General features: G+C 38.8%; 2 protein-coding genes across 3 annotated transcripts in view; one reads left to right on the forward strand and one right to left on the reverse strand.

Annotated features, from left to right (window-relative positions):
- LOC125233770 overlaps nt 1-15,290 on the forward strand; it is a 212,559-nt gene that overhangs the window by 96,503 nt on the left and 100,766 nt on the right. The window lies entirely within an intron of this gene.
- LOC125233763 lies at nt 92-5,309 on the reverse strand. Of its 2 annotated transcripts, none has more exons than XM_048139846.1 (2): nt 524-5,309; nt 92-439 (listed from the first exon to the last, which is right to left on the reverse strand). In XM_048139846.1, the coding sequence occupies exon 1, from the start codon at nt 2,673-2,675 to the stop codon at nt 1,431-1,433; it is 1,245 nt and encodes a 414-aa protein (XP_047995803.1). In that variant the 5' UTR covers nt 2,676-5,309; the 3' UTR covers nt 92-439; nt 524-1,430. The 2 variants fall into 2 exon arrangements, with proteins under 2 accessions (XP_047995803.1, XP_047995813.1); XM_048139856.1 differs by having other exon boundaries at nt 524-1,422.

Below are 15,290 nucleotides of genomic sequence, written 5' to 3' on the forward strand. Positions count from 1 at the left end.
TCTAACCTCAACTATGACTGAGTTCTAACAAGACATAACGACAAGATATTTCTGAACATATACAAACGAAAGTAGTAAAGATTGAGAGATGAAGTGATTTCCATAAGTATATTCTTTTCTAGATTCTAAATCATAAACATTCTTCCTAGTTTCTATTCTGATTGTTTGGCGGAGATTCTTTCTCCGCCGCGGGCCTCCACAACTCCCCTTATAGCCCGACCCTGTCCACTCACAACCATTTGGCATATTCTTGGCTGTTTCTATTCTAATCCGTCATTCTTACGTTATCCCTTCATCTCTCTGATCTAATTATGATTCTATATTTCTAACACTCACCGATTCAACGTCGAGTCTTCTCTCCTTCCTTCAACTTACTTCTTTCTATTTTCCCGCCACACGAACCTTGTCCGTCCGGTCGCAACGTGTCTCTTTCCCCTTACTGTCAAAGTCATTCGTTCTTTTATAAAACCAGTTAATCGGTGTTACCAGTATAAATAATAATCTGTCAAAATCATACAGTTACCTGCTAATTTGTTGAGGATCGCGTTCGTCGCGACACTCCCAAACGGCCAGGAGTTCCTATAGCAGTGCTATCAGCTGGCTCGTCCATTGGGCAATCTTTTCTCTTGTCTGCTTCTTTCTTCATTGCCATATGACACAGTTTCCACTGTCTCTGTAGTCTTATTACCTTCAGTCACTGTTTTGTCACTCTCGCCAGTACCATTTTCTTGTCCTCTCTCTACCGGAGTGAGTATGTCCTCTAAACCCACAGTCTCTTGTGTGCTATCATTATCTTCTGCAATGTCAGGTCGCATTGGTCCTGTAGCTTCCTTTTCAAGATGTGTGCTTTCTATTTCCTGTACCCCTGTAGTTATATCCTCCAAAGATTCTTCTACATTCTGTACATCTGGATTTTCTTGATTTCTCACTCCTGTTTCAGAATAATCTAGCCTAGCCTCTTCGACCTCTAGCGGATACAAATGACCTATTGATCTTATAAATTCCTTTCCTTCCACATCAACCTTTGCAACCCTACACTCTCCATCGGCTCCTCGTTCTAAGCTGATGATTTTGCCCACTTTCCAGTTCTCTCTATTTTTTGATTCTCCTTTAATCTGGACTATATCACCAATCTGAGGGTTTTGATTAGATCTAACCCGAGGTTCCTTGTGTGAATGTTGATATCTTTCACGAAGACTGCAAAGGTATTGTCCTAGGAACATTCTCTTAAATTCTTCTAAGATCATTTTGCCCTTTTTCCATCCTTCTATTAGATTTTCTTTCGTGACTGACCCCCCTGGATACGGATTTTGTATGGAAGGCTCGATCGCTATACATTTCCCGTAGGTTAAGAAATCAGCCGGTCTTAATACATATTCTATGTCAGAACCAACGCATGTAAGTGGACGTGAGTTCGCCAATCGCTCGCTTCAGTTCGCTTCGATTTCCTTGACTACTGTACTCAACTGTGTGTCGTTTAGAACTCCTTTTCCTAGGGTTTTCTTCATGCAATTCTTTACAACGCCGATCAGTCGTTCATAAAAACCTCCATGCCATGGACTGAGCTGAGGGATAAACTTCCACCTTATTTTATTGTCCATGAAGTATACATTTGATAATAGTTGTGCAGTTAATTTAAACAGTAATGCATTATCTGAGACTATGAGTTCTGGTCTTCCCCGTGTAGATATGAATCTTCTCATTGCAAGTAAACATTCCTCTGCAGTCAAATCCTTAACTACTTCCATGTGAATTGCTCGTACTGCTAGGCAAGTATACAGGCAGATCCATCTTTTATTCATCTGTCCATTTTCCTTTACAAAGATTGGCCCGAAATAGTCAATTCCTGTGTATGTGAAAGGAGCACTGTAGTTAGCTCGTTCTGCTGGCAGAGCTGGTGTGGGAGGGAGTTTGTAGGGACCACCGCCATGTTTAATACACTGCTGACATTTCCTTATTATTCTTTGAACCTTTGCCTTTCCCTGAGGAATCCAATACTTCTGTCGGATAATGCTCAGTATATGTGGGGCTCCCACATGGTAGTAGTTTTGATGAGTCTCCAGAATCAGGTTGTCAGTAAATTCAGAGTTCTTAGGTATTAGTATCGGATATTTGGTGTCATATGAACACATTGTGTTCATCATTCGACCTTTACATCTTAATAATCCGTCCATGTCCACAAATAGTCCTAAATTTCTGGACAGACTTGTTTTCTTACCCGCTACCTCTTGAGGGAAGTGTAATTTCTGTAAACTCTTTATGTCTTTGCAGTTTCCATCAACTCCGGTGGCAGAAACCGGCATATGGTCCTTGTCTTCCATATTATCTATATCTATGATCATTCTTTCTATATTTTCCTGTTCTATGGTTCCTCCGATGGATTCTCCTTCATGAGTTGACATATCTACCTCCATGGTATCTCTTGTCGAGTCGGTTCCTGCTAAAAGAACTGACTGGCCATGTTCTTGTAATTTTGGCCAAGCCTCCTCACTCAGCAAAAGAAATTGAGGTCCATTGAACCATAATTCCTTCTTCACATGCCAAGGTTCCGGTCGTGTTGCTAGATCTGCAGGGTTTAAATCTGTACTGACATATCTAGATTCAATATCTTTTTCCTGTTTGATTTCGTTTATTCTTCTACTAACGAATGGAGGCAATAGCTTTTCTGATTTCATTCAGTATAAAATTATTTCACTGTCTGACCAAACACATAGACGTGTCCGTTCTATTCTAAGGTTGTCTTGACATAAGTTAAGAGTCGCTTCCCAATGACGAATCTGAGTAATTTTAGTTTCGGTATTTCTAGGTCTTCTGTGTGGTTTATCGGGTTGATCCTCGATTTAGCCATTATGAGCATTACTTTAGTGCTCTTTACTTTTTTATTCACTATCCTGAGGTATACTACGGCTGAGTAGGCTCTATTTGGTGACAGCCCAACATGTCTAGGAATTTCTATTTCAGCAGCAGTCTTCAAAGCATTCACTGCCTTCTGTCATTCTTCTTCCAAGTCCTCTGGTAATTGAGTGTTCCATTATTCTTTCCTTTTCTATAGTTCCTGAAGAAGGAGTTTGGCAGGTAAAACTAAAGGTGCTGCAAATCCACACGGATCATATGATGAGGCTAGAGTTCTCAATATTCCTCTTTTTGTTATGGCTACCTTGTCTTGATTTCTTTTAATTAGAGCGTCATCCAGCCTCAGTTTTAGTATATCCCTGTTCTCCTGTTGCACTCCAACCTGAAGGAAAGCTTTCTCCACATCCGCTGTGATTCCTATCTTATTGACTCTGAATCTCATAAGGAGAGCCGTCAGGTTCTCAAGCATCGAAGGTCCTCTGTACATACACTCATTGAGGCTTTTACTATTCTTAAGTTTAGTGGAACCATCATACACCACCCATCCCTTCTTTCCTTCCTGAAGAATAATATGATGAGCGAGATAGTGAACAGGGTGTGTCCTGGAGTCGACTTCCGAAGGATCTAAAACTTCTATAACTCCTGAAGCTAGTTCTTCTCTCAGAACGCTATCATACTCTTCCATTGCATGTGGTTCTAATCTGTGTATCAAACTTGATAGTCTCCTATAAGCAAGACCATAATTGGTAGGTAAATCCGGTGGGTATGTTATCCAGGGTCATTTCACCTGATATCTCTTGTCCTCATATTTAACTGTATCGTTAAAGTGTTTGATGGCCTCTTCTTCTCTAGTTATCTTGGGAGAGTCAACGATCCCAATACTTTCTAAAGCCCATAGAAACTTGATGTCTGGTTCCCGGAAGGGTAAGTCTGGTGTTACGAGATAGGGTGTTACTGATTCTTGACATTGGCAGTACATGATGACAAATAGTGTATTCGTTTTCTCTTCTTGCCGGACCTTGCCAGCAATCATCCAGCCGAAATCTGAGTTAATTGAATATAGGTGATCCTTCAGCAAGAACATTTCCTTCCTGAGAAATGAGTAACAATAGTCGCCACCTATCAGTATTTGTGGTTCTTCACTAGCAGACCCATCATCAGCTATAACATCAACAGCATCAATCCCATCCATACTCATAGGGGGACCAAGATAATTGGTTATATGACGTACAATATTAACTCGAATATCTCTTGTGATTCCTCTCCTAGTTCTGATTCGGATGTCTGCTGATGGGCTGGAAATGTTGACTGGATCCTCAGCCCCAAAAACAAATACCACTAGTTGATCTTCTTGATCTGTCACTAAGTCTAGTTCCTTTGCAAGCTTCCTGGTAATATAACTGCGACCACTGCCATTGTCGAGCATCAGTCTTCGTGTTTTAATTCTGTTTGAGTTCTTCTGCCCCACCTCCACTATGGCCGTCTGTTTTCTTCGGACATAGTGCTTGATTGTGTGTTCCTTGGCAGAAATAACAGGGCTTCCTTTTGGTACACGTTGTTGTCCTATGCCCTTCCTTAAAACAAATGTAGCGCCTTTTCCCTAATTTCTTTTTTCTCTCATTAATGTCCTTAACCACCGTGCAGGATGCATTGTAATGGGGCCCTTCGCAGAAAATACAGACCATCTTTGGTTTCTTATTTTTGGGCTCCCTATTATCTGGTAGTTTTCTTTTAAACCCCTTCTTATGCGAAATCAGATGTGGTTTTCCTTTTTTCTGAGAACTCTGTGTGTTCACGTGTAACGCTCCTGTAGAAATTTTACTGACACTACCGGGGACAGGGTTCTCTTTGGCACTTTCCATAGCAGTAATAATTTTCTGTAAGCCACTACGAATATTTCCCGTGCTGTCTGCCAGAGCTAGCAAATGTAACTCATATATTACCTTCTCTGGAAATTTGGATAATATCGTAGAACGAAGATGATTGCCATCTATCGATTCTCCCAGGCTTTGCAGGGTCCTCAAATGCCTTTCGATTATGTTATAATTTGCTCTACATTCAGTGGCATTGTCACCTGCCCTTTCTAGATTGTTGATGGCATCATAATGAGCATCAACAACCTTCTGTTGGTTCCCAAATCTCTCCTTTAGTATCTGTAGCGCAACCTTATAATTTAGCTCTGTAATACCAAGGCCTTCTACTGCTTGGAGAGCCTCTCCTTCCAGGCATCCTATTAAATAAGCCATTTTCTCTGAGTCTGGCAAGACCTTGCCGTGTACATTGCTCTTAAACCTATCCACAAATACTGCCCACCGCAGCGTTTGTCCTTTGAACATTGGTAGAGAGAGCTTCGGTAGCTTAGCTGTACTGGGTGTGACTGAAGGACCTTTTATTACATATAATATACATACAATCACGCCTGCTTTCCATAAAGGGGTAGGCAGAGCACATGAAACTGGTAAAATTACAGTGTCACCCTTGGCAAATAAGGGGTTGAAAGTAAACGAAACAGTGACATTGCAGCGACAGGTTGCCAGCCTCTCGCCTACGCCTCAATTTACCCCATATCCCACAGTCGCCTTCTACGACACCCACGGGAAGAAAGGGGGTGGTGAAATTCTTAACCCGTCACCACACGGGCAATGTGGTCTAATGAGACTTGACTACCCTTTTCCATGTAAAAGTATATCTCCTTCGTTGTTGTCGAAGTTGGATTTGCTTGGTTCGCTCGTCTTCGATCACTGTTCCTCCCGTATTCTGTTCCATGAGATTGACCAGACGATCATCGATGAGCTCCAATCTTAGCCGTATGGCGTCGTCCATTTTGAAAGTACTGAAAGTAAATAATTTCTTACAATCCTACACCTATTTTCTCCTAAGTTAGTTTAGTTTTCGTTAGACTATTGTCTCATTGAACTAATAAACATCGCGTAAACATGTTGCAAGTGTTTCCTTTGCATACAGGTTAAGATACTTAAGATGCCAGCCATGTGCTCATGTGGCTTGTAAGTACCTGGATTCTAATAAGAAACTTATCATTTAAAAACTTACGTTTATATTCTTGCTCCCTTGGGATCAACCCGGCGTTTCACACTGGTTTATTTACTATGATAAGTTGATAACTTAACAACACTGCCTACAGTGACCACTTTCGTTAACACAACCACGATGCTTTCTTACAAGAACTGCAATTCGCCATCTTAGTGAAATAAGTTTTTTCTTCCTATGCACTTTTCGCAAGATTGCATTTATTTACATCCTAACTTCAGACTCAATATTTACATACAAACAAATAGGTCCGAACTTATTCACAGATTAAAGGGCGCCAAAGCCGGCACGTACGTTTCCGTTTACAATTCTATATTTGGTTGCATTATTGACCTTAATAACCAATAAGAAACGTCTTAACTTCTACGTTGGCCAATAGCATCCACCTTTCCGTAACTAAAACTAATTTAGCGTAACGAGAACAAACTTGCGCAGTGTTGCCAGCCTGACTGTTAGAGGCGTTTTTCCGTCTATAAATCATATCGATTTCTTAAACCTATTTCACACTCTCCAACACCTGAGACGTACAATACATTCTTGCTCATACATTTTAAATTAGTAAAATTTAAATATACAAGTTTATCTAGTGAATACATAAAATAAACGCACAATCGTAATAAAACACATTCCTTTTCTTACACTTTATTCGTGAGCCCGAGCTAGGATTCCTAGCATAGGTTTCCTTAGAACAAAGAGATAGAGAAAGGAAAAAAAATTGATCCTGCGAGACCAGACTAGGGTTCCCAGTCTATGTACTCATTTATTCTTATATTTCTAATAATATTCGACTTACGTTTAACATCCTACTTCCTGAGTTTCTAGCTCTCCAGCGTATTATGATTTTATGAGTTTCTAGGTCTCCACCGTTCTATGAGTTTCTGGGTCTCCACCGTCCTATGAGTTTCTTGGTCTCCACCGTCCTGTGAGTTTCTTGGTCTCCACCGTCCTGTGAGTTTCTTGGTCTCCACCATTCTATGAGTTTCTAGGTCTCCACCGTTCTATGAGTTTCTTGGTCTCCACCGTTCTATGAGTTTCTAGGTCTCCACCGTTCTATTCCGTTGTACCTCGGAGCCTCCCGAGCCAAACGAAAAGGACATAAGTACGTTTCTTCTGTACATGCTTCGCTTACTAATCATATTCTCGCACAGCATCTTCACCATTTTGTCGTGACGTCGGTTCATCTTATGCAAGGCTGACGATCAGAGCAATACTCTTTATTACTCTAACCTCAACTATGCCTGAGTTCTAACAAGACATAACGACAAGATATTTCTGAACATATACAATAAAGTAGTAAAGATTGAGAGATGAAGTGATTTCCATAAGTATATTCTTTTCTAGATTCTAAATCATAAACATTCTTCCTAGTTTCTATTCTGATTGTTTGGCGGAGATTCTTTCTCCGCCGCGGGCCTCCACAACTCCCCTTATAGCCCGACCCTGTCCACTCACAACCATTTGGCATATTCTTGGCTGTTTCTATTCTAATCCGTCATTCTTACGTTATCCCTTCATCTCTCTGATCTAATTATGATTCTATATTTCTAACACTCACCGATTCAACGTCGAGTCTTCTCTCCTTCCTTCAACTTACTTCTTTCTATTTTCCCGCCACACGAACCTTGTCCGTCCGGTCGCAACGTGTCTCTTTCCCCTTACTGTCAAAGTCATTCGTTCTTTTATAAAACCAGTTAATCGGTGTTACCAGTATAAATAATAATCTGTCAAAATCATACAGTTACCTGCTAATTTGTTGAGGATCGCGTTCGTCGCGACACCTTTTTTCAAGTCCAGACAGAAGCACTTTTTTTAAACTAACTTTCCTTGAATTCTCAAGGTTCATAATATTTATATAGGTGTTAAAAAATATTGTTAAGAATTGATGAAATAATCAGTGCCAGTGCCAGACCATTTTTGCTGGCTGTAACTTTTACCAGACGCTTGAAAGTCTCTGTAACTTATTCTAATTTCTGAAGCTACGGCAGGCCTATAAATATATGGCCAGGAAATGATAATTATCAATTCCTCGCAGTATTTTCTAACACACATAAAAAACAGCCTTGAGAATTCAAGGAAAGTTAGTTTAGATAAAACCTTGTAGCAAAAAAATGATGTCGGGTCGATCTAGCTAATATTAAGCGTCGATACTAAGTCTACATTATCCCAAAGCTTCATCCTTGTTAAAATTAGGAAGGTCTGGCAGCGCTGGGCTCTTAGTTTATTATACTATTAAGAAAACACAGATCCATCTTCCAAGTTTACTGTCACAGGTGCCTACAGGTACAGGTGCCTGATGAGCGGTATGCCACACCGAGTAACAGAGATGAGTTCTTGAAATCAATAAGTTATAAGTAGATACTGATTTACCTACACTATTGTAAGAAAATAATTACAGGTTGCTTTAAATGTTTAAATTACTTTATTTTAGTCATAATATTATTATTGTCTCTATAAGTTGTACAAAATATTATAAACGCATTTTAAAAAAAAAACATAACCTGCTGCCGGTGTATACTAGTGCTGCAGAGTGAGGAACCGCCAGACTTCCATCAACATGGCGATTAACTCGTGAGCCAAAGTCTATTAGGTCTCTCGGCTTTCATGGGGGATGGCGGTGTCGACGAGCACGGCCCGGCGTTGCAGTCGATCTATTATTATAAATATTTTTTTTTGTAGTATGTGGTCAGTTTTTTCACATTATATTTTTCCTCAGTTAGGCCAAGGGTGCGAAATGTCGACATGTTACGTTCAAATTAATTATACGCGTTATAATCCGTATCAATAGTTTTATTTCATGTAGGTAATATAGGTTTTAATTTTTCTTTTCTGATCCAGGCTGATAAAGCCCTCAATCCTAAAGGAGACTCCCATATGATAATTATTGGCTACTACAAAATAATTGAAAATCTTTAACTAAAAGACTACGAAGGTAGTTTCTATATAATTTGTTGTTGTGATGTCTATGCAGTAGCCCTATTCCAAATATTTTACGTATTTGACGTGCTCAGACACAGAAGGCACACCATACCCTTTAGCACAACTTGGCTTGTCGCGCGCGAGTCCATACTTGAAAACGCGCTTGATGTAGGTACTCGCGCGCGACAAGGCAAGTTGTGCTAAAGGGGCACATGTGTTAAAGATATCAAAAGTAAGGAATGTAATTCAGATTTTTTCCTCTAGTATTTTTAGTATTACGGTGTAATAAGGCTGCCATTTTAATCCTTTAGGGCCACTTGCACCAACGAAAATTGCATATGGAATTTGACAGATGACAGCCTGCTAACCCTGAGTTAAGTGGTTGGTGCAAATGGGCCTTATTCGTTGAAATAGATATCATACACGAAAGAAAAAACGGCAAGGCCCACTGGTGGCCGAGCCGGGAATCGAACCCGGGTCTTCAGCTTACGCGGCTAACGTCTTTACCACTAGACCACACGCCCGCCCATGATATCTATTTCAATTTATAATCTATATATAGTAGTGTGACTACTTGAAAAAAAGAACAAATCAAAAAAAAATCCGTAAAATAATTTGATTTGTTCCCTTGTTGGGCCTTATTCGGTTAAGGACAGATTCTGGTAACGGCAGATTCTTTTTATGACAGATTCATGTTGGGGCCTGTAACAAAAGCAAAAAATCAAACTGTAGGCTATACTCCTTAAACTGACCAACATTTGTTCAGCGAGTTTTAAAAATTATGAAGTTTTTAATTTTCTAATTTTTCATAGAAAATAAATATTAGCTTCAATGGACGCCATATTATTGTTGTCATTGACGTTGTCTGTCACACTTTAGACTTAACATAATTCGCAGTACATTATCTCTTGGGAAAAACATTCAAGGGTGATAAATAACAAAACACAAGTTATTTTAAAAAGTCGCTGAAGAAATGTTGGTCAGTGTAAGGAGTACAACCTACAGTTTAATTTTTTGCTTTTGTTACAGGCCCCATCCGGTATAATTCCAGTCACATTTTCGTATATTTATTACAAGCAAAACTTGTACCTACTATGGGTGCTAGATAACGTAGTCACACTACCATTTAACCCTTTACCAGGGGAAGAGATATATTATTATATTCCTCCCACATCTTATATCGGTTACCATGGGTCTTAACTGCTAGAAAATATTTTGTCATCATCCTCCTTGCGTTATCCCGGCATTTGCCACGGCTCATGGGAGCCTGGGGTCCGCTTTGACAATCCCAATATTTTGTCAATCCCTGAAAATAGTATTTTATGATCTTCATTCCCAACACGCTTCTAAATTGCCTAATATTATATCTTTGGCAGCCGTTTAAATTCACTCGAACTCTAATTTCCATAAGTTACGGGGAATTTTGAGGCCGAACAATTTTTTGATATTTGATAATAATATTAATATAGTTATGCAATTAAATTAAAAATGACAAACTAATTACACCACTATTCTAATAGTATTTTATGCAACAGGCGTTTAAAGATGGTCAAAAAGGACGAGCGGCGTGGGTGACGAGTGGGTTCGGCTTCGCCTCAAATTGTTAATAAAGACGCCACAAGTATTTTTTGGCTCAGTTAAACACCGTTGCACACAATACTTTTTCTACGACCATGCACTTAGTTTTTAATAGTTTTCTAAAATAACTTTCGTGAAATTCACACTGTTTCCGGTATTTTGACGCAAAGTTTTGCACTGTTAGCGCAGCTGCCCAAAGCGCACGCGCGCAGTATCGTTATAACAATGCGTTGCCATGGTTACAGAGCCAAACAATGAGTTTTCAATTTTTTCGTTACTGCGCGCATGCGCAGGAAATCGGCGGACGCTGGCTTTGGGGAATAGACTTTTATGTAGGGTTTTAAAGATCTATGCACGACCTCGTAAATGACGAATAACAAGTTCGGGAGTAGAAAAATAATTATTTTAATACAGTTGCTCAAAAAGTGCCCGTTTTTTGGCTGTTTAGCGTGCGAGAAGTTGTATTTTACGAACTAGTGCGTAAAAAGAAGTATACGTTCCATTTTACGACTACTTACCTAGCTGTTTTCATATTAGTCTAGTTTACTAACACAAAATAAAACTATAAACATACTATTAAGTTCCTAATATTTAAAACGTTAATTTTCATATGTAATTGTTTACTTTTAATCATGCTAAAGATAATTTATAAAATGGTTTATACTTTGAAAAATAGGTCATAATGAGTCGTGTAAACAGAACATGATTGGAACGAAACGCGTCTTCTACTGTCAAAGTAGAGGCGTCTACCATGTTTTAACTTAATGCACGTTCAAAAACTTCAATATGTTACGCGATTTGTCATTATTATTTTACGTTATTTTCAATATGTCGGGGCATAAATGGATCGATTAAATTAAAATGTAGTTGTACACTAAAGAATCGTCCCAAATCGTAAATGTTTATGTTTTATGGCACCCAATGAAATAAATTAATTTATGTTAGATGAATAGCAAACTCGAAAATATGCACGCAAGTTTAAAAGCTTCAAAAATACGCCTTTGAATTGTCAAATAATCCGTCATCGTCAATGTCCATGGGAAAATTGATGGTGCGGATTGTTTTATTTCGTAGTAGTGTTTTTTTTTCGCAACTGTATTAAAAAACGTCGTTCGTCACACGTGCGAGAATGTCATTCTTCTCGCACTTATAACGAAATGTACTATTTTATCTTAAACGGGTCACAAATGTGAAACTAAACTTACGTCTTTGACATTTGTAATACCATTATAAATTCCGTCTAAACTAAGATCTCTGTGTCGTGTTACAGATCAAAGTAACATAATGGGCTAATTTCCTACACTTGAAATAAAATATTTTATGCAGTGCACGAAATAAAGCACCACATACTTAATTAGAAGAGAAATATGGACAGTAGTTATGCATAAACATAGTTTTAATAAGTCAAAAGAAAGATATAAAATAAATTAATTGACGGTGACATCACTCCTCAGTATTTCATAGTAATTCCATATAAGCAAATCGTTTTGACAGTTTTTAAAAAGAAGCTGATTTGACTAGAAGAAAAACTAGCTTATTATAAAGTTTCATTACTTTCAATAGTCCCATATTCTCAGGATATCAACTTTTGTGATGACTATCTTTTATTGTAGCAAATAGTATGCTATTTTTATGAAATAGGAAGCAAATGAGCAGAGAGGTCGCCTGATGGTAAGCAGTCACTGCTGCCCATGGACACCCTAAACACCAGAAAGATTGAAGATGCCTTGGTGGGCTTTAAGATGTTTGTATCACGCACTGTTCTTGAAGGTTGGAAAGACGTATAAGTTCGGAAAACCCTACCGCAGGCGACAGTCCATTCCACAGTTAACCTGTGCGAAGAAATCTGCTGATAAGCTTTAATCAATAACAAAAAATAAAACCGCCTTCAAAAATACACGAAACAACACGGAAAAACTAAAAAGCAAAAAATAATAAACCTTTGAATTCAGATTTCTTATCGAATTACAATAATCTAAACATCCAAATTATAAACAAATCAATTATTTTTGTAGTCGGTACCAGCCCTGTTCCTTGCCTTGCTTAGTCTAAAGCCCAAGATTTGCCACTAAAAGAACTAATCACGAAATTACATGTCAAAACTTTCACATAGACCCCAGCAATCTACAAGAAATCCTCGAAAAACAATCCACAACTGACAGCTTTCATGAGTTCATTAATCATTAAAAAATTAAAATTTTGAAAAAACCCCCGAATGCGACATAGTAAGACCGATTTACATGAAACATGGCTAAGAACACTCCCGACTAACTCAGCTTTCAGACAAAAAAAAACTAAATCTAAATCGGTTCATCCGATCGGGAGCTACGGTGCCACAGACAGACACACACACAGACAGACAAACAGACAGACAGACACGTCAAACTTATAACACCCCTCCGTTTTTGCGTCAGGGGTTAAAAACCTGAAAAAGTTCAACGGCACTTGATAACTAAATATTCAGATAATATGATATAGTATACCACAAAATAAAACCCATATTATCATCTCTCTCCCATCCTGTCTTCTTCCATACCTCTCTAACTTTTTCTTTGTACATCACATGTTCACCCCTTACACTGTAAGAACGTAGGTACACTCAACACACACATTACACTCCACAAATCATCACATACACACATCACTCTCCCGGATCACACAAACACACACTCAGAAACAAAGCGTATACCGATAGCGCCGAGTTTCTAGTAACAAACTACTACACAGGGTGGAGGGCTTTAGTCCGTAGGCGGCTAGGAGGAAACCTCCAGCATAGCTGAGTCGGGCATGCTGTCGAAGACCGGGTCGGCAGTATCCAATGAGGATTACCTCCACCTCTGACAAAAAAAAAGCCTGCTTGCCCCACCCAATCATACTCAGGCTGGCCCCGACTCCAAAAATAATTAATTTGTTTTATAATTTGGATATTTAGATTATTGCAATACGATAAGAAATCTGTTTATTATTTTTTGCTTTTTAGTTTCTCCGTGTTTTCTAACGCGCTTATTTTTGAAGGCGGTATTATTTTTTGTTAAAATAGTACATTACATCAGAGGCCGGGAAAATGAGTATTTCCGGCCAAGTGGGTATATAGCCCGGATAGGGATACGAGGCCGGGAATCCGTTTTTACGCCGAGGCATGTATAGTGCTTTTCTCAAACATACAATGAAATAAAAAAAAATGCTCTAAAGGACAATATTTTATAAAAAAAAGTTACTTTGCAGGCCTAGGCCTAAAAAATAATATGAAATCTCTTTACAGTCCTCTCGAGTTGTTGCGCCCAAAAAGCGATACTTCCCAGCCCATTTTAAGGAACGTAAAGACAATATTTCATTGCATGTTTGAGAAAATTTAATTTATTTGTTGATTTTTAGTGGTTCCTATTGATATTATATGTATCAGTCCGAATATATGTACAGTAGTGAAAGAATTATCCTTTAACTCCTAACCATTGAGGAGTTGACCTTCCATCATCAGCTCAGCCACATAAAGTTATCACCATCAGGCGTAAATACTGGTGTACCTTTGAAAAATACACTAAAAACATTACATGTGCCCAAGTCGGGGTCTGATGATGGAACCATCTCGGGGTTATACCCGTCAGATTAAAAAAAAATTGAAAATCGGTTCACGAATCTCGGAGATATCGAGTAACATACATACAAAAAAAAATACATTCAATCGAATTGAGAACCTCCTCCTTTTTTTTTAAAGTCGGTTAAAAATGCTGCTGAGCTATAATCACACAATATACGACGAGGTTGTCTCTCGTTTATTGTTCTATTACATAAAAGTCCTCGAAGGTATATGTCTAAGTATCTTTTAAGGATAACTTACCACACCCATTTTTTGCCAATATTTGCTACGCTATTTTAATAATTCCTTATATCATTTAATTTCAATAGGTATCAATATTTCAAGAGTGATTGTAAGTTAGTTAGTTTCGTTTCAAGCCATATAACTCGAATAAAATGTCTAACCCAATAGGCAGTTAAGTGGGTATCCATCTAATCTAGAGGCATGTTAGAGAAAACAAAACTTAATTTTGCGGATTATGAATAGTAGCTGAAAGCCATAATAGAGGTCAGTGTTCATAAATAATTGAATAAGAGAGTCTACGAGTAGAACCGTGGAATGAATCACGTAGGGCTAGCGTCCTGGAGTGAAAAGCCCGCTTGTGCACGACGCATTGACGGAGAGGTTATCGAGGAAGAGAAATGTCGATATTGTGGTGAGGCTTTCTCCCTGCTCTCCACGGCCGAGTTGGGTTACAAAAAAAGTCGGATTGGTATTACGAGGCGTCCTTATCCGTGAACTTGGCAGCGCCGTTCCGTTGTAGCGTCATTGGGGATATGGGGATGCAGGGGCGAGAAGTGTTGATGTTCCGTTGTGTCGTTCTTCCTGTCCCTTGCGGCTGAGTTGTGATCGATCGTCGAAATTGTGTTGTGTCGCCGAGCGTCTGATGAGCGAACATGATAAAAGCTCCCTGAAGGAACGAATTGACCTACCTGACACTGAAAATATATGCGGTCGTAGTGTCCACACAAACCAACCATATTTTTAAAGATACTTAAATAAGTAAATAAAAAAATTAAAAAAACTTCAATTTTAAAACCAATTGAAAAAATAGCTGCGAAAAAATGTTATTGAACTGATGAATATACGAGCTTGAGTTAATACTCAAGCTCGTGACCGTATCTTGACATTTTATTTCCATTGCAGTCGGGTGACCATCAAGCACGGTTTTTTATCTTTAAAAGGTGCTTCGACTACTACGACTACAGATGAAAAATATCCAACACACTTTCCAATTGATAGCACAGGCACTAGTCTTCACGTGTAACTGCCAGTGCCAGTTCATGTTAGCAAAACAACAAAATTAGGGTTTTAATTA

This window comes from Leguminivora glycinivorella, chromosome 1, assembly GCF_023078275.1.
Source record: "Leguminivora glycinivorella isolate SPB_JAAS2020 chromosome 1, LegGlyc_1.1, whole genome shotgun sequence".
NCBI lineage: Eukaryota > Metazoa > Arthropoda > Insecta > Lepidoptera > Tortricidae > Leguminivora > Leguminivora glycinivorella.

Coding starts and splice junctions, on each gene's coding strand:
- LOC125233763 (XM_048139846.1), bottom strand. CDS start 2,675: ATGAAATCAGAAAAGCTATTGCCTCCATTCGTTAGTAGAAGAATAAAC.